The 23,059-nt window shown below is 44.4% G+C and overlaps 1 protein-coding gene across 7 annotated transcripts in view; it reads right to left on the bottom strand.

Annotated features, from left to right (window-relative positions):
• LOC106600556 (transcriptional repressor p66 alpha) overlaps positions 1-23,059 on the bottom strand; it is an 83,145-nt gene that overhangs the window by 23,017 nt on the left and 37,069 nt on the right. For 2 of the 7 annotated variants that reach the window (XM_045714892.1, XM_014192005.2), the window contains exons 2-7: positions 14,365-14,883; positions 8,202-8,331; positions 4,562-4,711; positions 4,115-4,192; positions 3,869-3,997; positions 3,313-3,528 (exon numbers count right to left, since the gene is read on the bottom strand). In XM_045714892.1, the coding sequence (XP_045570848.1) occupies positions 3,313-3,528; positions 3,869-3,997; positions 4,115-4,192; positions 4,562-4,711; positions 8,202-8,331; positions 14,365-14,879 (1,218 nt within the window). In that variant the 5' untranslated portion in view covers positions 14,880-14,883. Of the gene's footprint in view, positions 1-3,312; positions 3,529-3,868; positions 3,998-4,114; positions 4,193-4,561; positions 4,712-8,201; positions 8,332-14,364; positions 14,884-15,830; positions 16,028-23,059 lie in introns of those variants that run through there. The other 5 variants (XM_045714890.1, XM_045714893.1, XM_045714888.1 and 2 more) reach the window with 5 other exon arrangements.

Raw genomic sequence — 23,059 nt, 5'->3', positions numbered from 1 at the left:
GCTATTCAAATCTGGAATCAGAACATAATTATCTTTTACCAATCAAAAGTTACAGCTGTTTGTCACTGTTTAGAGTGATGAAAACTTGCTAGCTAACGCCAGCTAACAGCACTCTCATGTCTCGTCATTGAGCAGCACAAACGGAGCCATTGTTATGGATACCAATGCATTTCAATGGCAAAAAAGGGCCATAGACTAGAATGTAAAAATCAAAAATCAAATTCTAGATCTCTCCTCTTTCACCATCTAAACTATCAACTCCAAACCAACATTGAGATGTTCATACAGATGCTACTTAGATTGCTTGTCAAAAGATTTTTGATAGTAAATTCAGCAAAAAAAAAAAAACATCCCTGTCTTTCAAAGATAATTCATAAAAATCCAAATAACTTCACAGATCTTCATTGTGAAGGGTTTAAACACTGTTTCCCATGCTTGTTCAATGAACCATAAACAATTAATGAACATGCACCCGTGGAACGGTCGTTAAGACACTAACAGCTTACAGACGGTAGTCAATGAAAACTTAGGACACTAAAGAGGCCTTTCTACTGACTCTGAAAAACACCAACAGAAAGATGCCCAGGGTCCCTGCTCATCTGCGAGAACGTGCCTTACACGGAACCCAAACCGGCTGCGCGCGTGCGCCATCGGGCATCGGGCATACATTTATTTTGTCCCCCCACACCAAACGCGATCACGACACGCAGGTTAAAATATCAAAACAAACTCTGAACCAATTATATTAATTTGGGGACAGGTCGAAAAGCATTAAACATTTATGGCAATTTAGCTAGTTAGCTTGCACTTGCTAACTAATTTGTCCTATTTAGCTAGCTTGCTGTTGCTAGCTAATTTGTCCTGGGATATAAACATTGAGTTGTTATTTTACCTGAAATACACAAGGTCCTCTATTCCGCCAATTAATCAACACATAAAACGGTCAACCAAATCGTTTCTAGTCATCTCTCTTCCTTCCAGGCCTTTTCTTCTCTTGACTTTATATTGCGATTGGCAACTTTCATAAATTAGGTGAATTACCGCCACTGACCTCGTTCGTCTTTCAGTCACCCACATGGGTATAACCAATGAGGAGATGGCACGTGGGTACCTGCTTCTATAAACCAATGAGGAGATGGGAGAGGCAGGACTTGCAGCGCGATCTGCATCAGAAAAATAACTGAATTCTATTTTAGCCCTTAGCAACGCAGACGCTCGTTGGCGGGCGCAATATTTAAATAACATAGATTTCAAAATGTATTTTGCAACGTGAGTGGTGTGGTCAGCCTGTTAGGTATGCTGCAAGGAGGCATGAGTACTGCAGATGTGGCCAGGGCAATAAATTGCAATGTCCGTACTGTGAGATGCCTAAGACAACGCTACAGGGAGACAGGACGGACAGCTGATGGTCCTCGCAGTGGCAGACCACGTGTAACAACACCTGCACAGGATTGGTACATCCGAACATCACACGTGCGGGACAGGTACAGGATGGCAACTACAATTGCCCGAGTTACACCAGGAACGCACAATCCCTCCATCAGTGCTCAGACTGTCCTCAATAGGCTGACAGAGGCCTGTTGTAGGCCTGTTGTAAAGCAGGTCCTCACCAGACATCACCGGCAACAATGTCGCCTATGGGCACAAACCCACCGTCACTGGACCAGACAGGACTGGAAAAAAGTGCTCTTCACTGACGAGTCACGGTTTTGTCTCACCAGGGGTGATGGTCGGATTTGCGTTTATCGTCAAAGGAATGAGTGTTACATCAATTTGGAGGTGGAGGGTCCGTCATGGTCTCGAGCGGTGTGTCACAGCATCATCAGACTGAGCTTGTTGTCATTGCAGGCAATCTCAACGCTGTGCGTTACAGGGAAGACATCCTCCTCCCTCATGTGGTACCCTTCCTGCAGGCTCATCCTGACATGACCCTCCAGCATGACAATGCCACCAGCCATACTGCTCGTTCTGTGCGTGATTTCCTGCAAGACAGGAATGTCAGTGTTCTGCCAAGGCCAGCGAAGAGCCCGGATCTCAATCCCATTGAGCACGTCTGGGCTAGGGCAATTCCCCCCAGAAATGTCCGGGAACTTGCAGGTGCCTTGGTGGAAGAGTGGGGTAACATCTCACAGCAAGAACTGGCAAATCTGGTGCAGTCCATGAGATGCACTGCAGTACTTAATGCAGCTGGTGGCCACACCAGATACTGACTGTTACTTTTGATTTTGACCCCCCCCTTTGTTCAGGGACACATTATTCCATTTCTATTAGTCACATAAACTTGTTCAGTTTATGTCTCAGTTGTTGAATCTTGTTATGTTCATACAAATATTTACACATGTTAAGTTTGCTGAAAATAAACGCAGTTGACAGTGAGAGGACGTTTCTTTTTTTGCCGAGTTTATATATACTTTTGGAACTATAACCATTTAAAATGTGCATAAACACAGCAGACATTGTGGGTTTGAATGAGAACCATAGGAATACAAATGGTTCTGCTCCTTGGCCAATTAAGCTACAAAGACCATCTTCAAAACATTCAGGCTATGCTAACTTCAAGGTCTTTCGAATCTCTATCAACTACATACAAAAACATTTGCATAAATTAGCATAAAGTAACGTACCAACAGTAACTCCTGAACCGTTCAAGCTAGATACACCAAACCAACTTGCACATGTTCAGGCTATACTAACTTCAAATTCTTTAAAACGTTAATCAACTATAACTATATAAATTAGCATAAAAATTTCCCACCAACAGTAGATTAAGGCAGCCCCCCGCACCTCTCTGATTCAGAGGGGTTGGGTTAAATGTGGAAGACACATTTCAGTTGAATGCATTCAGTTGGTCAAGGACTAGGTATCTCCCTTTCCCTTCCCTAACTCTTGAACTGTTCAAGCTGGAGACACCAAAGCAATTTTCACATGTTCAGGCTATTACATCCACTGCCACAAAAATACTGAAGGAAGTCACAATTTTCATTAATGGAAAAAAACATCTAGTTGTTATTATTATCATCACAAACGTGATGCTCTTAAAAGAGGCAGTGTATAATTTACAATGCAATGCATCTCAATAGGAAAATAGTGCTTTTAAATAATGTAGAAACCTAATATTCCACAAATTACTTTTTAATTTCAATGACAGGTATTTATATCAACATTTTAGGTTTTTATGATAAACAAATCTATTTACAGGGTTACATATTAGGTGAGAGCACAACATGTGATTCAGAAGTAGCTAGAATTCATATAGGCTGTATTTGATTCGATAAAAAAATCTAATAAATTCGAGCCCTGCCTCTGACCCACCTGTGAGATGTTGACCAGCAGGCTGGTATTGTTGACGTTTCCCACCCTGATGAGGCCAGACTGCATGAGGCCTCTCTGGGCCTGGGTGCCGGGTACGTTGGCCCTGGAGGCCAGCAGCAGGGGAGGGGGGCCAGAGCCTCCAGAGCCAGACCCTGACAGTTGCTGCTGTTGCTGCTGCCGGAGAGACTGGATCTGCTGAGGAGACACAGCAATTGGCTACAAAGGGGGTCAGGGGAGAGAATTGGGAAAGATTGGACCGAGGAGGAGAAGAGGGACAGGGAAGGGATAAAGAGGGCCAACATTGGACAGAGAGAGAGTGCATATAGAAGAGAGCATCGGACAGTCATGCTCATGGGACAGAAGAGGATGAGGGACACAGCAGCAATATGTGAGGGAGGGTGGAGAGATAAGGGGGAATGAGAGAGACCGAGACAAAAAGAGAGAGAGAAAAGAAAAAACAGGTGAGTGTAGTCAAAAACACAAAAGTCAGTCATTAGTAGTGAGTATTGATATCATCTGATGACCAGTTTGGCAGGTAGATTGTGGTCTCTCTTACCTGTGCCCCTCTAACTAGGGGTGGCATGATGATCTGGGAGTTGTGGGAGCCATGTTTGGAGGAGATCTGCTGCCCGCCCCTCACCAGAGGAGGAGGAATGACTGTGCCTGAACTCCTACTTGACCCCACCTGGGGATGAAATAAAGTCTTAGGACTTAAAGTAAATTATGAAATGAACAGAAACATGGTAAACATAAAAAACCTGTGTGTGCATACAAGCTTGTTTGTGTGAGAGAGATGTCTGACCTGCTGGGAGCCTTTGCTGGCTGTAATGGATCCCCGGATCAGAGATGGAGGAGCTGCAGAACCTAACAATACTGAGGGCTGTGGAACAAGACAGAGATGGATAGAATGAGCTGGGTATGTGTGTGTCCATTTGTACGTTTGAGGAAGTATGCATCTGGGTGAATGTATTTGTGTTTACCTGTGTGGCTTTTTCTGTATCGCGTGTGTGTGTGTGTGTTTGTGTTTGTGTGTGTGTGTGTGTGTGTGTGTGTGTGTGTGTGTGTGTGTGTGTGTGTGTGTGTGTGTGTGTGTGTGTGTGTGTGTGTGTGTGTGTGTGTGTGAGAGAGAGAGCAAGAGAACTGGGATCTGAACTCCAGTTTTCCGCTTTGGGAAACCAAATTCCTTCTTGGGCAGAGGGTGACACTGATTTTATGTCACAGGCAGGGATACCTCATCACGACAACTCACCTTGGCTATATGCATCCATACCTTCTGCAGTGTGTCCTTCTGTATCTGGCTCTGTCGTAGTTTCTTCAGCAGCACCAGCTTGGCCTCCTCCTGCCTCAGCTCCTCTTTCAACTGCTTTATGATGCGATCCCTGTCCTCTGGACTGGTCTTCTACACACAGAGACCAGATAAAGACCAATTAGACCAGAGAGAGAGAGAGAGCGCGAGACCAGCATGAGAAAGGCCAGTACAGCAGACAGAGAGAAATAGCTAAAAAGTATTAAGTAGTTGCAAAGTTGTTAATTACCTAAAATGCAAAAGTTGTCTGTGACGAGATTCGAACACGCAGCCTTTGGGTTGCAAGACCTTCGCGTTATACCTTGCCTTAAGTAACATTCTATCTTATGTAACCATACCATAAAGTAACATATCATACTAATTTGAGTGTCCCGGATTTACATTTACTACACTACGTTTAGTCTCAGTGTATGAATAGAAAAGGTGTATACAGCAGTAGTTACATAGCATGAGCCTCATCTAGAATACAGTGCATTCAGAAAGTTCAGACCTCTTGACTTTTCCCATTACAACCTTATTCTAAAATGGATTAAATGTTTTCCTCATCAATCTACACACAATACCCCATAAAGACAAAGTGAAAACAGGTTTCTAGAAAGTTCTGCCAATTTATTAAAAATAAAAATAGAAATACCTTATTTCTATAAGTATTCAGACCCTTTGCTATGAGACTTGAAATTGAGCTCAGGTGCATCCTGTTTCCATTAACTATCCTTGAGATTTTTCTACAAGTTGATCGGAATCCACCTGTGGTACATTCAAATGATTGGACATGATTTGGAAAGGCACACACACCTGTCAAAATAAGGTCCCAGTCTATATAAGGTCCAACAGTTGACAGTGCATGTCAGAGCAAAAATCAAGCCATGAGGTAGTCGAAAGGGTACCATTTATGCAGCATTGAAGGTCCATAAGAACACAGTGGCCTCCATCATTCTTAAATGGAAGAAGTTTGTAACCACCAAGATTCTTCCTAGAGCTGGCAGCCCGGCCAAATTGAGCAATCGGGGGTTGAAGGGCCTTGGTCAGCGAGATGACCAAGTACCCGATGGTCACTCTGACAGAGCTCCAGAGTTCCTATGAGGAGATGGGAGAACCTTCCAGAAGGACAACCATCTCTGCAGCACTCCACCAATCAGGCCTTTATGGTAGAGTGGCCAGACAGAAGCCACTCCTCAGTAAAATGCATATGACAGCCCGCTTGGAGTTTGTCAAAAAGCTCCTAAAAGGACTCTGACCATGAGTAACAAGATTCTCTGGTCTGATGAAACCAAGATTGAACTCTTTGGCCTGAATGCCAAGCATCACTTCAGGAGGAAACCTGGCACCATCCCTATGGTGAAGCACATCATGCTGTAGGGATGCTTTTCAGCGGCAGGGACTGGGAGACTAGTCAGGATCGAGGGAAAGATGAACGGCGCAAAGTACAGAGAGATCCTTGATGAAAACCTGCTCCAGAGCGCTCAGGACCTCAGACTGGACGAAGGTTCACATTCCAACAGAACAACAACCCTAAGCACACAGCCAAGACAACGCAGGAGTGGCTTCGGGACAAGTCTCTAAATGTCCTTGAGTGGCCCAGCCTGATCCTGGACTTGAACCTGATCGAACATCTCTGGAGAACTGAAAATAGCTGTGCAGCGACGCTCCCCAACCAACCTAACAGAGCTTGAGAAGATCTGCAGAGAAGAATGGGAGAAACTCCCCAAATACAGGTGTGCCAAGTAGGGATGCACGATATATCGGTGAACATATCGGAATCGGCCAATATTAGCTAACAATGCCAACATTGGTATCGGCCCGATGTCTAGTTGACGGCGATGTGCAAAACCAATGTCAAAGCTGACATGCAGACCTAAATAACGTAGGTACATGACGTAATGATGCCACATAACATTTTGCACTACACATGCAACACAGCATTCCTAACCTAGCCCACAATGTCTGCTGTGTGGATCGAGCAGTCAACAAGTCCAGTAGTCATTTGAAAGAGTAAGAACATTTCAGCGAGACAACTCAATGGCGAAATCCATTAACTTCAAGATAATGGAATTCATTGCCCTTGACAATCAACCATTCTCTGTCGTGGGTGACCAAGTGTGCTATTTTTCAGATGTTGCCCTACTGGAGTTACACAGTAACAGCGTCACTGCTATTAGCATCACGACTGACACTTGGACCAGTGATATCAGCCCCATGAGCATGCGGAGTCTGACAGCACAGTGGGTCGTAGAGGATTTCGTACTGAGGAAAGTCATATTGCATGCTCATGAATGTGCTGGTTGTCATACCGCTGCTGCCATTTAAATGGCATTTGAGAACATGTTTGAAACTTGGAAACATGAACACACTAGTTAGCTCCATTCGAACAACTGACTGGAGAAATAAGCTCATCAACTGTGCCTGCCGCAGACGTGATACCCTCTGTCATGGCATTGAAACGCCTGCTCAACAAAACTGCCGACACAGGCTGTGAACCATGCTCGATGCTATGTACAAGGACCGCTATTTCGATGCAGACAAGAAACAGGGTTTACGTGAAATGTTACATACACAGCTGGACAAGATGGAAACGGACACAGTGACAGTGCGCACCGAGGAAGAGGCGCCACGGACAGACAGAGCTGAAACTTCCCTGCTTGACATGTTTGATGAAAACCTGGTTGAGAATGAAACGACTGAACAAATGAACAACGAAACAGCACAGCAAGTAAGTGAAAGAAATAGGTTTTGATTATGTTTTACTGGTAATTGGGACATACGTAAATCCTAACAAAATAGCTTTTGGTCAGTGTGGTGTGTGTGTAACCTTTATTTAACTAGGCAAGTCAGTTAAGAACAAATTCTTATTTACAATGACGGTCTACCCCGGCCAAACCCGGACGATGCTGGACCAATTGTGCGCCGCACTACGGGACTCTCAATAACGGCCGGATGTGATACAACCGGGATTTGAACCAGGGACTGTAGTGACGCCTCTTGCACTGAAATGCAGTGCCTTAGACCGCTGTGTCCATGTGTGTGCGTTAACTAGTTAAACTGTACTAGAATGCTTAAAAGGCCGCTAAAAGTTTAAATATCGGTATCATTTTTTTTGGCAAGGAAAATATTGGATATCGGCCAAAAACGTCATATTGGTGCATCACTAGTGCCAAGCTTGTAGTGTCATACCCAAGAAGACTCAAAGCCATAATCACTGCCAAAGGTGCTTCAACAAAGTACTTAGTAAAGGGTCTGAATACTTAAGTAAATGGTATATTTCAGTTTGTTATTTGTAATATATTTGCAAAAATTGTCATTATGAGGTATTGTGTGTAGATTGATGAGGGGAAAAAACGATTTAATCAATTTTAGAATAAGGCTGGAACGTAACAAAATGTGGAAAAAGGGAAGGGGTCTGAATACTTTCCGAATGCACTGTACATATGAAGTGGGTAAAAAAACGATGTAACATTAAAGGGACCAGTGTTCAATGACTATGAGGCATCAGTCTCTAAGGTGCAGGATTAAGTACCGGGTGGTAACCGGCTAGAAACAGTGACTAAAGTTCAGGGCAGGGTACTGGAATAATTCTTTCACTAACCATAAGTAGGTCTGTGTCCAGCTCCTTGAGGTGGTTCAAGCCATTCATCGGCGGACTGCAGGAGTCATTATCCGACAGGACAATGACATCATCGTCTGGGGACAGGGGACACTTCTCCCTCTTTAAAGTGCTAATCGAAGAAGAAAAGAGTGATTAATTCTACACAGAATACCCTATAATGACAAAGCAAAAACAGGTTTTTAGAAATGTTTGCTAATTAATAAAAATAAATAAACTGAAATATTACATAAGTATTCAGACCCTTTACTCAGTACTTTGTTGGTGCACCTTTAGCAGAAATTACAGCCTCGAGTCTTCTTGGATATGATGCTACATACTTGGCACTGGTCCTGAGCGCTCTGGAACAGGTTTTCATCAAGGATCTCTCTGTACTTTACGCCATTCATCTTTTTCTCTATCATAACTAGTCTCCCAGTCCTTGCCACTGATAAACATCCCCACAGCATGATGCTGCCACCACCATGCTTCACCGTAGGGATAGTGCCAGGTTTCCTCCAGACGAGATGTTTGGTATTCAGGCCAAAGAGTTCAATCTTGTTTTCATCAAACCAGAGAATCTTGTTTCTCATGGTCTAAGAGTCCTTTAGGTGTCTTTTGGCAAACTCCAAGCGGGCTGTCATATGCATTTTACTGAGGAGTGGCTTCCATCTGGCCACTCTACCATAAAGGCCTGGTTGGTGGAGTGCTGCAGAGATGGTTGTCCTTCTGAAAAGTTCTCCCATCTCCACAGAGGAACTCTGGAGCTCTGTCAGAGTGACCATCGGGTTCTTGGTCACCTCCCTGACCAAGGCCCTTCTCCTCTGATTGCTCAGTTTGGCAGGGCGGCCAGCTCTAGGAAGAGTCTTGGGGGTTCCAAACGTCTTCCATTTTTTAGAATGATGGAGGCCACTGTGTTCTTGGGGACCTTCAATGCTGCAGGAATGTTTTGTTACCCTTCCCCAGATCTGTACCTCAACACAATCCTGTCTCTGAGCTCTACAGACAATTCCTTCGACTTCATGGCTTGGTTTTTGCTCTGACATGCACTGTCAACTGTGGGACCTTATATAGCCTTTCCAAATCAGGTCCAATCAATAGAATTTACCACAGGTGGACTCCAAGTTGTAGATACATCAAAGGATGATCAATGGAAACAGGATGCACCCGAGTTCAATTTCGAGTCTCATATAAAACGGTGTGAATACTTATGCAAATAAGGTACCTGTTTTTTATTTTTAATAAATGTGCAAAAATGACTAACGATCTGTTTTCACTTTCTCTTTATTGGATTTTGTGTGTAGATTGATGAAGGAAAAAGTAAATTGATACGTTAGAATAAGGCTGTAACGTAACAAAATGTGGAAAAAGGGAAGGGGTCTGAATACTTTCTGAATGCACTGTATGTGTTGCACATTATCAAGTCATTGAGTGTTAATGAAAAAAAGGTTTTTGGGATGGGGGAATAGGTGAGGATATTGAGAAAGGAGGATCAATTATCCAGTTTTAGACCATACCGTGAAATGCTACCTTACAAGCCGTTTTCTCTACTTCTTGAACTGCATTGTTGGTTAAGAAAATATTTACTAAATAAACTAAAGTAAAAGATTCAATAAAAAGTAACAAAACAACAACAACAAGGATATATACAGGGTGTTACGGTACAGAGTCAATGTGGAGGCTATATACAGGGTGTTACGGTACAGAGTCAATGTGGAGGCTATATACAGGGTGTTACGGTACAGAGTCAATGTGGAGACTATATACTGGGTGTTACGGTACAGAGTCAATGTGGAGGCTATATACAGGGTGTTATGGTACAGAGTCAATGTGGAGGCTATATACAGGGGGTACTGGTACAGAGTCAATGTGGAGGCTATATACAGGGGGTACTGGTACAAGGTCAATGTGGAGGCTATATACAGGAGGTACCGGTACAGAGTCAATGTGGAGGCTATATATAGGGTGTTAAGGTACAGAGTTAATGTGGAGGTTATATACAGGGGGTACCGGTACAGAGTCAATGTGGAGGCTATATACAGGGGGTACCGGTACAGAGTCATTGTGCGGGGGTACAGGTTAGTCAAGGTCATTTGTACATGTAGGTAGGGGTAAAGCAACTATGCATAGATAATAAAACGGGGGGGGGGTCAATGTAAATAGTGCAGGTGGCCATCTGATTAATTGTTCAGCAGTCTTATGGGGCTTGGGGGTAGAAGCTATTAAGGAGCCTTTTGGACCAAGACTTGGTGCTCTGGTACTGCTTGCTGTGAGAAAGCAGAAAGAACAGTCCTTGACTTGGTTGACAGGAGTCTTTGAAAATATTTTGGGCCTTCCTCTGACACCGCCTGGTATATAGGTCTTGGATGTCAGGAAGCTGGGGCCAAGCGATGTACTAGGCCGTACGCACTAGCCTCTGTAGCGCCTTACAGTCAGATGCCGAGCAGTTGCCATACCAGGCGGTGATGCAACCGGTCAGGATGCTCTCGGTGGTGCAGCTGTAGAACTTTGAGGATCTGGGGACCCGTGCCAAATCTTTTCAGTCTCCTGAAGGTGAAAATATGTGCCATCTTCACGACTGTCTTGGTGTGTTTGGACCATGATAGTTTGTTGGTGATGTGGACGCCAAGGAACTTCAAATTCTTGACCCGCTCCACTGCAGCCCCGTCGATGTTAATGGGGGCCTGTTCAGCCCTCCTTTTCCTGTAGTCCACGATCAGCTCCTTTGTCTTGCTCATATGAGGGAGCGGTTGTTATCCTGGCACCACACTGCCAGGTCTCAGACCTACTCCCTATATACTGTCTCATCATTGTCGGTGATCAGGCCTACCACTGTTGTGTCATTGGCAAACTTAATGATGGTGTTGGAGTCGTGAAAAGGGAGTGTAGGAGGGGACTGAGCACGCAACCCTGAAGGGCACCAGTGTTGAGGATCAGCATGGCAGATGTGTTGTTGCCTACCCTTACCACCTGGGGGTGGCCCGTCAGGAAGTCCAGGATCCAGGTGCAGAGGGTGGTGGGCACTATGGTTTTGAAGCTGAGCTGTAGTCAATGAATAGCATTCTCACATAGGTGTTCCTTTTGTCCAGGTGGGAAAGGGCTGTGTGGATGGAGTGCGATAGAGATTGCGTCATCTGTGGATCTGTTGGGGCAGTATGTGAATTGGAGTGGGTCTAGGGTTACCGGGATGATGATGTTGATATGAGCCATGACCAGCCTTTCAAAGCACTTCATGGCTACCGACGTGAGTGCTACGGGGTAGAAGTCATTTAGGCAGGTTACCTTCGCTTTCTTGAGGACAGGGACTATGGTGGTCTGCTTGAAACAGGTATTAGACTCGGTCAGGGAGAGGTTGAAAATGTCAGTGAAGACACTTGCCAGTTGGTGTGCGTATGCTCTGAGTACAAGTCCTGGTAATCCATCTGGCCCTGCGGTCTTGTGAATGTTAACCTGTTTAAAAGGTCTTGCTCACATCGGCTACGGAGAGCGTGATCACACAGTTATCTGGAACAGCTGGTGCTCTCATGCATGCTTCAGTGTTGCTTGCCTAGAAGCGAGCATAAAAAAAGGTATTTAGCTGGTCTGGTAGGCTTGCATCACTGGGCAGCTCGCAGCTGGGTTTCCCTTTGTAGTCCGTAATAGTTTGCAAGCCCTGCCACAGCTGCCGAGTGTCAGAGCCGGTATAGTAGGATTCAATCTTATTCCTGTATTGACGCTTTGCCCGTTTGATGGTTCGTCTGAGGGCATAGCGGGATTTCTTATAAGCGGCAGCTCTAGCCTTTAGCTCGGTGCAGATGTTGCCTGTAATCCATGGCTTCTGGTTGGGATATGTACGTACGGTCACTGTGAGGACGACGTTGTCAATGCACTTATTGATGAAGCCGGTGACTGAGGTAGTATACTCCTCAATGCCATTGGATAAATCCCGGAACATATTCCAGTCTGTGCTAGCATACGAGTCCTGTAGCGTAGCATCCATCTGACCACTTCCATATTGAGCGAGTCACTGGTATTTCTTGCTTTAGTTTTGCTTGTAAGCAGGAATCAGGAGGATAGAATCATGGTCAGATTTGCCAAATGGAGGGCGAGGGAGAGCTTTGTATGCGTCTCTGTTTTTTTCCTCTGGTTGCACGTGACATGCTGGTAGAAATGAGGTTAAACGGATTTAAGTTTGCCTGCATTAAAGTCCCCGGCCACTAGGAGCACCGCTTCTGGATGAGCATTTTCTTATGGCCTTATACAGCTCGTTGAGTGCGGTCTTAGTGCCAGTATCGGTTTGTGGTGGTAGATCGATGGCTATGAATAATATTGATGAAAACTCTCTTGGTAGATTGTGTAGACTACAGCTTATCATGAGGTACTCTACCTCAGGCGAGCAATACCTCAAGACTTATTCCATATTAGACATCGCGCACCAGCTGTTATTGACAAATAGCCACACACTCCTGCCCCTCGTCTTTCCAGACGAAGCTGCTCTGTCCTGCCGATGCACGGAAAACCTAGCTAGCTCTATATTCTCTGTGTAGTCGTTCAGCCACGACTCGGTGAAACATAAGATATTACAGTTTTTAATGTCCCGTTGGTAGTATAGTCCCGATCGAAGATCATCCACTTTTATTTTCCAGTGATTGCACATTGCACATTAGAACGGATGGTAAAGGCGGTTTACCCACTCGCCAATTAATTCTCACAAGGCACCCCGCCCCCTGTATTCCCGTCATTTCTTCAAGCTAATGACGGGGATTTGGGCCTGGTCTCGGGAAGCAGTAGATCCTTCACGTCGGACTCATTAAAGAAAGAATCTTCGTCCAGTTCGAGGAGAGTAATCACTGTTCTGATGTCCAGAAGCTCTTTTCAGTCATAAGGGCCGGTAGCAGCAACATTATGTACAAAATGAGTTAAACAATGCGAAAAAACAAACAAAATAGCACAGTTGGTTAGGAGCCCGTAAAACGGCGGCCATCCCCTCCAGCGCCATTATTCATTACGCTGCTGCTACTGTTTATTATCTATCCTGATTGCCTAGTCACTTTTACCCCTACCTACATGTACACACAGTATTACCTCAATTACCTCATAACCCCAGCACATTGACTCGGTACAAGTACTCCTTGTATATAGTCTCGTTATTGTTATTTTATTGTGTTACTATCTTTTTTCTTGTTGTTGCAAATTGTCATAAATCTTAACTCTGCATTGTTGGAAAAGGGCTCATAAGTAAGCATTTCATGGTCAATTCTACACCCATTGTATTTGGCACGTGACAAATACATTTGATTTGATTTGTTAAGGAGTAGCAGTGTTTGTATTGGAAGGCTACCAGTTTATATCTGTTGTATGTTCGTGGGTCCAAAATATTTTGTGGGCTTGCCAGTTGCCGCTAGTCTAATGACATTCTGTTTGAGTTTGATCAGCATCAATGAAATGTGGATTGCTGTAAACCTTTATGGATATGAATAACCCAGTTTAGATTGGAAAATGAAAGTTAAATGTAGAGTAAATGATGAACTCTAATGAGACAGATTGTCAATCCTCAGAAGTGGGCATTACAATACGCAGCCTTCTCCTCCTCAGGGCTTAGCACCTTGAGAGTGTGTGTGTCGCCCCATTACCACTTCCTGTGGGTTAATCACTCATCCAAAGCAGGTCACATGACCCTCCACTCAGGCATCATCACGTGACCCTGCCTCTCACGCCCCCCCCCTTCCTTCCACAGTGGAAACCATGGCAACGGCTGGTTGGAACCGGTTTGTGACACACAGGCTTCATTTTGTGGAGGGGAGTTTTAGGGTTCAGGTGGTGACAGGGGAAATGGAGGGAGGGCCAGACACTGGAAGTTTTGAAGGACAGTTTTTTTTCGAAAAAAAAAATATAAAAAAACTGCACCCCCCCCAATAGTAGGTACTCTGTTCAATAAAAGCTATTTAGACTACAATTACAAAATCTTAAAAACGTACTCTCATTGATCTCACAGTATGCCCCCCCCACACACCAAACAGGTTTTAAAGACTTCTAAAACTAACTGCCTTCTTGAAACTACTTGAGTAGTCAGGGAAACTGACCTCAAGCCAGTTTTGAATGGCATAGAGTAAATGGTACTAGAAATACAGTAAAAGGAGCTGATCTCACATCAGTTTTCAGGATAATAAATAGTGTGTGGTCTCACCCTCTAGAGGTGCTCATGTCCAGCACCTGCTCTCCTGTCTGGACCTCCACTTTAATGGTAGCCTTCACCTCCGTTGTCGCCATCATACCACTAGCCACCATCGGTTCCGACTTCACGGTCCTGTTCCGCCCATCTAGAGGCACCTCACTCTTCACCCTGACCTGGTCGCTGTGGTCATTCCTCTCAGGCCGGTAGTCTAAGCTCGGATCTGACCGTTTCGAGGCCCGGTCCCGCTCTGGCTCCTTTGCTGGTTGGGATGGTAACACTAGCGATAATTTTAACTTGGATAGTTCTGGTGCCTTCTCAGGCTTGACCACATGTTTAAACTGGTCTAGGTCATCTTTTGTGGTTTCGGGTTGTGGTTCCGGTTTAGTTGAGCTCTCATCATCCTGGTCTGGAACTCCAGTCTCTGCCCGGTCTAGTTTGGGCTTCTTGCGGTCAGACTCAGTGAGAGGGACTTCTCTCCCTAGTGCCCTCTTCTGACTGCGCGTCTGGCGAACAGCCTCCTCAGACATCCCCCTACAAAGAGACAGAAGAAGAAGACTTGGTCAGACATTCACTTGAATAGACAAAGCTGACGTCAATAGACAGTAAAGCATATAGCCTTGGACCAGGATGGGTATAGCTGACCTCAAATCAGTTGTAAAACATAAAGTCTATAGAACTTGGTCAGGCATAGCTGACCTTGAATCCATTTTTAGAGATAAAGCGCAGTTGACCTTGAAGCATTTACTACGGACAGAGGCAAAAAACAACGCCAGAGTCAGTCCCTCTCTATTAAGCTAGCTAAGTGGGCACCAGATTCAGACCCTCTCTATTAAGCTAGCTAAGTGGGCACCAGATTCAGTCCCTCTCTATTAAGCTAGCTAAGTGGGCACCAGATTCAGTCCCTCTCTATTAAGCTAGCTAAGTGGGCACCAGATTCAGTCCCTCTCTATTAAGCTAGCTAAGTGGGCACCAGAAGTTGTCCTGTGGGACAGAATGGAGACAGACTTACAGTAGCTAGTTCTCCCTCTCTCCTCTCCCTTGTTTGTCAATGGGACCGATGGCTATGTGATTGGAACACACATGACCACCTTGGTGCCCACTACCCAGATGCTAGCGGGTCTTAATCCCTACCTCCTGTACACACACACACACACACACACACACACACACACACACACACACACACACACACACACACACACACACACACACACACACACACACACACACACACACACACACACACACACACACACACACAGATAGGGAAACCGACAGACAGAGGAGGTGCCAGGAAACAAGATGTTGAGAGACTTGACAAGACTGAGACAAGACTAGACTGGCTGTAGGAGGTACTCCGAGACTAATCACAGTCATACTAAGAAACAGACAGACAGTACAGTAAGGAGTAGTGTCCTGCGTCACACATGTGGACTGGGGTCCCACTGCTGTCCTCCATAAATAAACAGAACACTCACTTACTCAGGCCCCTTGTCTGCCCAGTGACGCACGGCAGGAAGCTACGGCTTCGGAAAAAAAAACGCCACATTAACCCTTTCACCACCCTCCTTTTTCCTTTTCTCAGAATAGGGTAGTAATGGCGGCAAATATGCAGCACACACTGCCACACTCATTACTGTACCTGGGCCACACACACATGCTCACACATCTCATCTGATAAAAGAAAGCTGACTCAAGTTTTTTTTTTTTTCAACCTCTGACATCACTGAGGCACACATGACCCTTCCCAGGATTCATAGGGAGACACAAAGCACTTTTTCTAAGAACCAGTCTAAACCGGTTGGCGAGTGATTGTGTGTGTGTGTGTGTGTGTGTGTGTGTGTGTGTGTGTGTGTGTGCGTGCGTGCGTGCGTGCGTGCGTGCGTGCGTGCGTGCGTGCGAGAGGCTGAAGCAGTTTTTAACCCTTTGAGGGCTGGAACGGAAACTCTGTTTCTACACTAACAGACGCTTGTATAAGGGATAGGGAGTGAGGGAGAGACGAGAGGAAGGGGGAAAGAAGGGGGGGTTGAGGGAGGTAGCATTCCAAAACACACGTCTGCCGGGAAGATGAGGGAAGAAGAAAAAGAGAGAGGGAGGGAGGAATAAAACGCCCAAAATACTGAAGCACACTCATGTCTGCTGCGGTCAAGACTACAACTCTGGGTAGAACTTTTCTGAAGGCACTAGGCAGTAGGGCCTACAAGGCACAGGTCTAGGATCAGCTCACCCTCCTCAAATCCTAAACTCATCTATTAGGGCAGAAAACGCAAAACTAACTTTCGATTAGATTAGTGTCTTAAACTCATTTTCGATGCTCCCTGACTGTCTATGAACGTAGGTCCATTATCATTCCTACACAGTTTGATTTCAGTCATTTTAAAGTATATTTAGTTCCTTTCCCACCCCTGGTTTAAAGGCTACTTGATCCTATTGTTACAGTGAAAAGTGCAGTGTCACTGTCCATAGAGTGTAGTGGAAGTTGACCCGATCAGCAGCCGGTCCAAGGGCAGTTCAGCTTTTTAACAGGGAAAGTCAGGATCTGAACGACTTAATGGCAGACAGGTATCAGGTTACATCTCTATGGCAGCTCACACACATCCACCAAGATGATAGATCCATCAGAAAGCTCTCCCCCTTCGCTACACACAGGAAAGGGAAAGGGGGATACCTGGTCAGTTGCACAACTGAATGCATTAAACTGAAATGTGTCTTCCGCATTTAGTCCAACCCCTCTAAATCAGAGAGGTGCGGGGGGCTACCATAATCGACATCCACGTCTTCGGGGCCCGGGGAACAGTGGGTTAACTGCTTTGCTCCGGGGAACAGTCTCTATTGCACTCCACACTGCTCTTTCCCACCTGGACAAAAGGAACACCTATGTATTTCATCTTCAAATAATATTTTTGCAGGAATCTCCTTGCGAATGATTTTGCCGAAGATTGTATCTCCGCCGGCCTGGGCAACCTGAGCTTTTGCTATCTCATTGACTACAGCTCAGTGTTCAACACCATAGTGCCCTCAAAGCTCATCTGTAAGCTAAGGACCCTGGGACTAAACACCTCCCTCTGCAACTGGATCCTGGATGTCCTGACGGGCCGCCCCCAGGTGGTAAGGGTAGGTAACAACACATCCACCACGTTGATCTCAACATGAGGTCCCCTCGGGGGTGCGTGCTCAGTCCCCTCCTGTACTCCCTGTTCACCCATGGCTGCATGGCCAGACACGACTCCAACACCATCATTAATTTTGCCGATGACACAACAGTGGTAGGCCTGATCACCGACAATGATGAGACAGCCTATAGGCTGAGAGGTCAGAGACCTGGCAGTGTAGTGCCAGGATAGCAACCTCTCCCTCAATGTGATCAAGACAGAGGAGATAATCGTGGACTACAGGAAAAGGAGGGCCGAGCATGCCCCCATTCTCATCAACGGGGCTGTAGTGGAGCAGGTTGAGACCTTCCAAGATACTTGGTGTCGACATCACCAACGAACTAACATGGTCCAAACACACCAAGACAGTCGTGAAGAGGGCACAACAAAGCCTATTCCCCCTCAGGAGACTGAAAAGATTTGGCATGGGTCCCTAGATCAGATGACTAGTTGCATCATCGCCTGGTATGGCAACTGCTCGGCCTCCGACCGCAAGGCACTACAGAGGGTAGTGTGTACAGACCAGTACTTCACTGGGGCCAAACTTTCTGCCATCCAGGACCTCTATACCAGGCAGGGTCAGAGGAAGACCCCAAAAATTGCCAAAATCTCCAGCCACCCTAATCATAGACTGTTCTCTCTGCTACCAAGTCTAGGTCCAAAAGGCTTCTTAACTTCTTAGGGCTAGGGGGCAGTATTTTCACGGCCGGATAAAAAACGTACCCGATTTAAACTGGTTACTACTCTTTTGAATATGCATATAATTGGTAGATTTGGATAGAAAACACTCTAAAGTTTATAAAACTGTTTGAATGATTCCATACAGGAAGTGCCCTCTCTGACCATTTCTTGTGCTTCTGTGGCATCTCTGTCGAAAATACAGCATCTCTGCTGTAACGTGACAATTTCTAAGGCTCCCATAGGCTCTCTGAAGGCGCCAGAAAGTGGAATGAGATCTCTGCTGTCTCTGGGCTACGTATAGGAGCGCTGTTTGTGAGTGGTCAGGCTGGTGGCTCAGAGACAGGAGATGCGCGGCCCCGAGAAGTGGCCATGTTTTTCTTTCAGCCTTTGAACGAAAACAACGTCGCCCGGTTAGAATATTATCGCTATTTTATGAGAAAAATAGCATAAAAATTGATTTTAAACAGCGTTTGACATGCTTCTAAGTACGGTAATGGAATATTTTGAATTTTTTTGTCACGACATGCGTCCGCGCGTCACCCTTCGGATAGGGACCTGAACACACGAACAAAACGGAGGATATTTGAACATAACCATGGATTATTTTGAACCAAAACAACATTTGTGGTTGAGGTAGAAGTCGTGGGAGTGCATTCTGACGAAGAACAGCAAAGGTAATAAAATGTTTCTACTAGTAATTCTGAGTTTACTGAGCCTCGATGTTGGCGAGTGTCTGTTTAGCTAGCCTTGATGGCCGAGCTATCTACTAAGAATATTGCAAAATGTGCTTTTGCCGAAAAGCTATTTTAAAATCTGACACCGTGATTGCATAAAGGAGTTCTGCATCTATAATTCTTTAAATAATTGTTATGTATTTTGTCAACGTTTATCGTGAGTAATTTAGTAATTTCACTGGAAGTTTTCGGTGTGTATGCTAGTTCTGAACGTCACATGCTAATGTAAAAAGCTGTTTTTTGATATAAATATGAACTTGATTGAACAAAACATGCATGTATTGTATAACATAATGTCCTAGGAGTGTCATCTGATGAAGATCATCAAAGGGTAGTGCTGCATTTAGCTGTGGTTTTGGTTTTTGTGACATGTATGCTAGCTTGAAAAATGGCTGTGATTATTTTTGGCTTGGTACTCTCCTGACATAATCTAATGTTTTGCTTTCGCTGTAAAGCCTTTTTGAAATCGGACAATGTGGTTGGATTAATGAGAGTCTTATCTTTAAAATGGTGTAAAATAGTAATATGTTTGAGAAATTGAAGTTATAGCATTTTTAAGGTTTTTGTATTTCGCGCCACTCGATTCCACTGGCTGTTGACTAGGTGGGACGATTTCGTCCCACATACCCGAGAGAGGTTAACAGCTTCTACCCCAAAGTTATTTTTCTATTTCCTTCAATTTTTTATTATATATATATAAAAAAAAATATATATATAAAAAAAAATATATATATATATATATATATATATATATATATATATATATTTTTTTTTTTACTTCAGTTTATATTTTAGTAAATACTTCACTTATTTTTCTTAAAACTGCATTGTTGGATAAGGGCTTGTAAGTAAGCATTTCACTGTTGTATTCAGCACATGTGACAAATACAATTTGATTGATATGAAATGCCTGAAACTACACGCCCACATTCTGGTCATGACGAGGGGAAAAAAACTGGTCGGGGGAGGTAACCTTCTGCATTGTTCAACCAATCCAGTAAATGTGGAGGAGGAGTTAAGATGGAGTGTCACAATTCAGGATGGAAACAACTTTTGGGAGCCAGTTTGCAAATGTGCCGTCGCTAGCTGCAATATGTTTCACCGGGGACTGTAAACAGCGAGGCACGTCCAAAAGCAGAAGTTGCGTTACAGGGTCTCTTCCTTTTTCCCTGAAAACCATACTTTTGCCGATTCCGCTGAGGGTGTCTGCACAAGCACCACCGACCAATAGGAGTTAACACAGTGTCTCCGTCTGCATCACTGCATCTGTTTGTTTTGTGGCATTTCAGTCCTTTGTCTCCGTGACATCTTGTCCATCCTGACCAAATTATACTATTTTTGTTTACTCTGCTATTCACCCAATCTCTGTACATCCCTGTCCAACTAGGCCTAATTGTATACAAGATGTTGAAGATAAATAAAGCAAGTTTTGTTTTATTGAGTATCATATCTATATAATTTTTTCATGATATCCAAGTATCAACTTTAGGTAATCATCAACACACAACATGGAGAAAACAGGAAAAAGGCTACTTGACAGGTTGATTCCAACAATTGGATACAGATGTACAGTGAGGGGAAAAAGTATTTGATCCCCTACTGATTTTGTACGTTTGCCCACTGACAAAAAAATGATCAGTCTATAATTTTAATGGTAGGTTTATTTGAACAGTGAGAGACAGAATAACAACAAAAAAATCCAGAAAAACACATGTCAAAAATGTTATAAATTTATTTGCATTTTAATGAGGGAAATAAGTATTTGACCCCCTCTCAATCAGAAAGATTTCTGGCTCCCAGGTGTCTTTTATACAGGTAACGAGCTGAGATTAGGAGCACACTCTTAAAGGGAGTGCTCCTAATCTCAGCTTGTTACCTGTATAAAAGACACCTGTCCACAGAAGCTATCAACCAATCAGATTCCAAACTCTCCACCATGGCCAAGACCAAAGAGCTCTCCAAGGATGTCAGGGACAAGATTGTAGACCTACACAAGGCTGGAATGGGCTACAAGACCATCGCCAAGCAGCTTGGTGAGAAGGTGACAACAGTTAGTGCGATTATTCGCAAATGGAAGAAACACAAAAGAACTGTCAATCTCCCTCGGCCTGGGGCTCCATGCAAGATCTCACCTCGTGGAGTTGCAATGATCATGAGAACGGTGAGGAATCAGCCCAGAACTACACGGGAGGATCTTGTCAATGATCTCAAGGCAGCTGGGACCATAGTCACCAAGAAAACAATTGGTAACACACTACACCGTGAAGGACTGAAATCCTGCAGCGCCCGCAAGGTCCCCCTGCTCAAGAAAGCACATATACATGCCCGTCTGAAGTTTGCCAATGAACATCTGAATGATTCAGAGGACAACTGGGTGAAAGTGTTGTGGTCAGATGAGACCAAAATGGAGCTCTTTGGCATCAACTCAACTCGCCGTGTTTGGAGGAGGAGGAATGCTGCCTATGACCCCAAGAACACCATCCCTACCGTCAAACATGGAGGTGGAAACATTATGCTTTGGGGGTGTTTTTCTGCTAAGGGGACAGGACAACTTCACCACATCAAAAGGACGATGGACGGGGCCATGTACCGTCAAATCTTGGGTGAGAACCTCCTTCCCTCAGCCAGGGCATTGAAAATGGGTCGTGGATGGGTATTCCAGCATGACAATGACCCAAAACACACGGCCAAGGCAACAAATAGTGGCTCAAGAAGAAGCACATTAAGGTCCCGGTGTGGCCTAGCCAGTCTCCAGACCTTAATCCCATAGAAAATCTGTGGAGGGAGCTGAAGGTTCGAGTTGACAAACGTCAGTCTCGAAACCTTAATGACTTGGAGAAGATCTGCAAAGAGGAGTGGGACAAAATCCCTCCAGAGATGCGTGCAAACCTGGTGGCCAACTTCAAGAAACGTCTGACCTCCGTGATTGCCAACAAGGGTCATGTTTTGCAGAGGGGTCAAATACTTATTTCCCTCATTAAAATGCAAATCATTATATAACTTTTTTGACATGTGTTTTTCTGGATTCTTTTGTCGTTATTCTGTTTCTCACTGTTCAAATAAACCTACCATTAAAATTATAGACTGATCATTTCTTTGTCAGTGGGCAAACGTACAAAATCAGCAGGGGATCAAATACTTTTTTCCCTCACTGTAGGTATGCTTGCAATGATGTTGCTGATTATCCAAGATCAGATAATCAGCAAAAACTCAATCTCAGCAGCGGTCATCTGCAGCCACATCAGTCTTCAGCCTGCTGTTTACTCACCAATACAGACCTTAACCCTGGTGAGAAGATATTTTTCTATCCACACTGCGGAATTCGATCCATCTCAATGGATCTATGCAGACAGAGCCACACATTATGATAGCTCTAGAATCATGGTTGGGCCTGGCATTTTGCCAAAATAAGGCTCCCCTAAAACACATGCGATCTTTAAAAATTACAAACACACGGGGGGGGGGGACTGAGAACCTTCTCTATGTATTAAACCATATGTCTAATCTTCTCTTTCAGACTAGATTTTAGGCCTATAATGACAGACAAAAAGACAGACATTTTTTGTCACATATGAAGACAGTCTTAATAACCCTTTCTGCCTAATTAATTGGCTAACAGATGAGATGGGGTTTTACGTACTGAGTGTGAGCGGCAGATCTTCCGAGTCTTAAGGCATCAGCATGCTTCAGTGTGCTCGCATACTCCCTTAAAAGACCTTTGCTTGAAAAATTTGAAAAAAGTGGCAATAGTACTGTTTGTCCATTTTGAGATGCCATACCCAGTATACTCTTCCTCAAAACAGTCCAAATTAATTTAATATAACTCAAGAAATGTCATCAATTTTGACATTTCTGCGGAGGAGATCTCAGTCGCACAATTTTACCTCTAACTAAGATGTCTGGTGCTGCATTTCACAATCACATGTTTTTTGGATGAAAACTAGTCATCTCCTTGAATGACAAGAAAGACTTGATTGAAGGGTCCCTACTGTTGACCAATCACCGATGAAGGGGCGTAGACTTTGGCTTGCCTCAAGAAAAAATGTAATGTGCCCGGATAGCTGAAAAAACCCATACCAAAGTCCAAAACAAACAAAAACGTCACAAAATGTCATAATACAGTGGATATAAAAAGTCTAC

This window comes from Salmo salar, chromosome ssa03, assembly GCF_905237065.1.
Source record: "Salmo salar chromosome ssa03, Ssal_v3.1, whole genome shotgun sequence".
In the NCBI taxonomy this organism is placed as follows: Eukaryota; Metazoa; Chordata; class Actinopteri; order Salmoniformes; family Salmonidae; genus Salmo; species Salmo salar.
The sequence above is the reverse complement of the archived record's forward strand: the minus strand, read 5'-3'. Positions and strand labels throughout refer to the sequence as shown.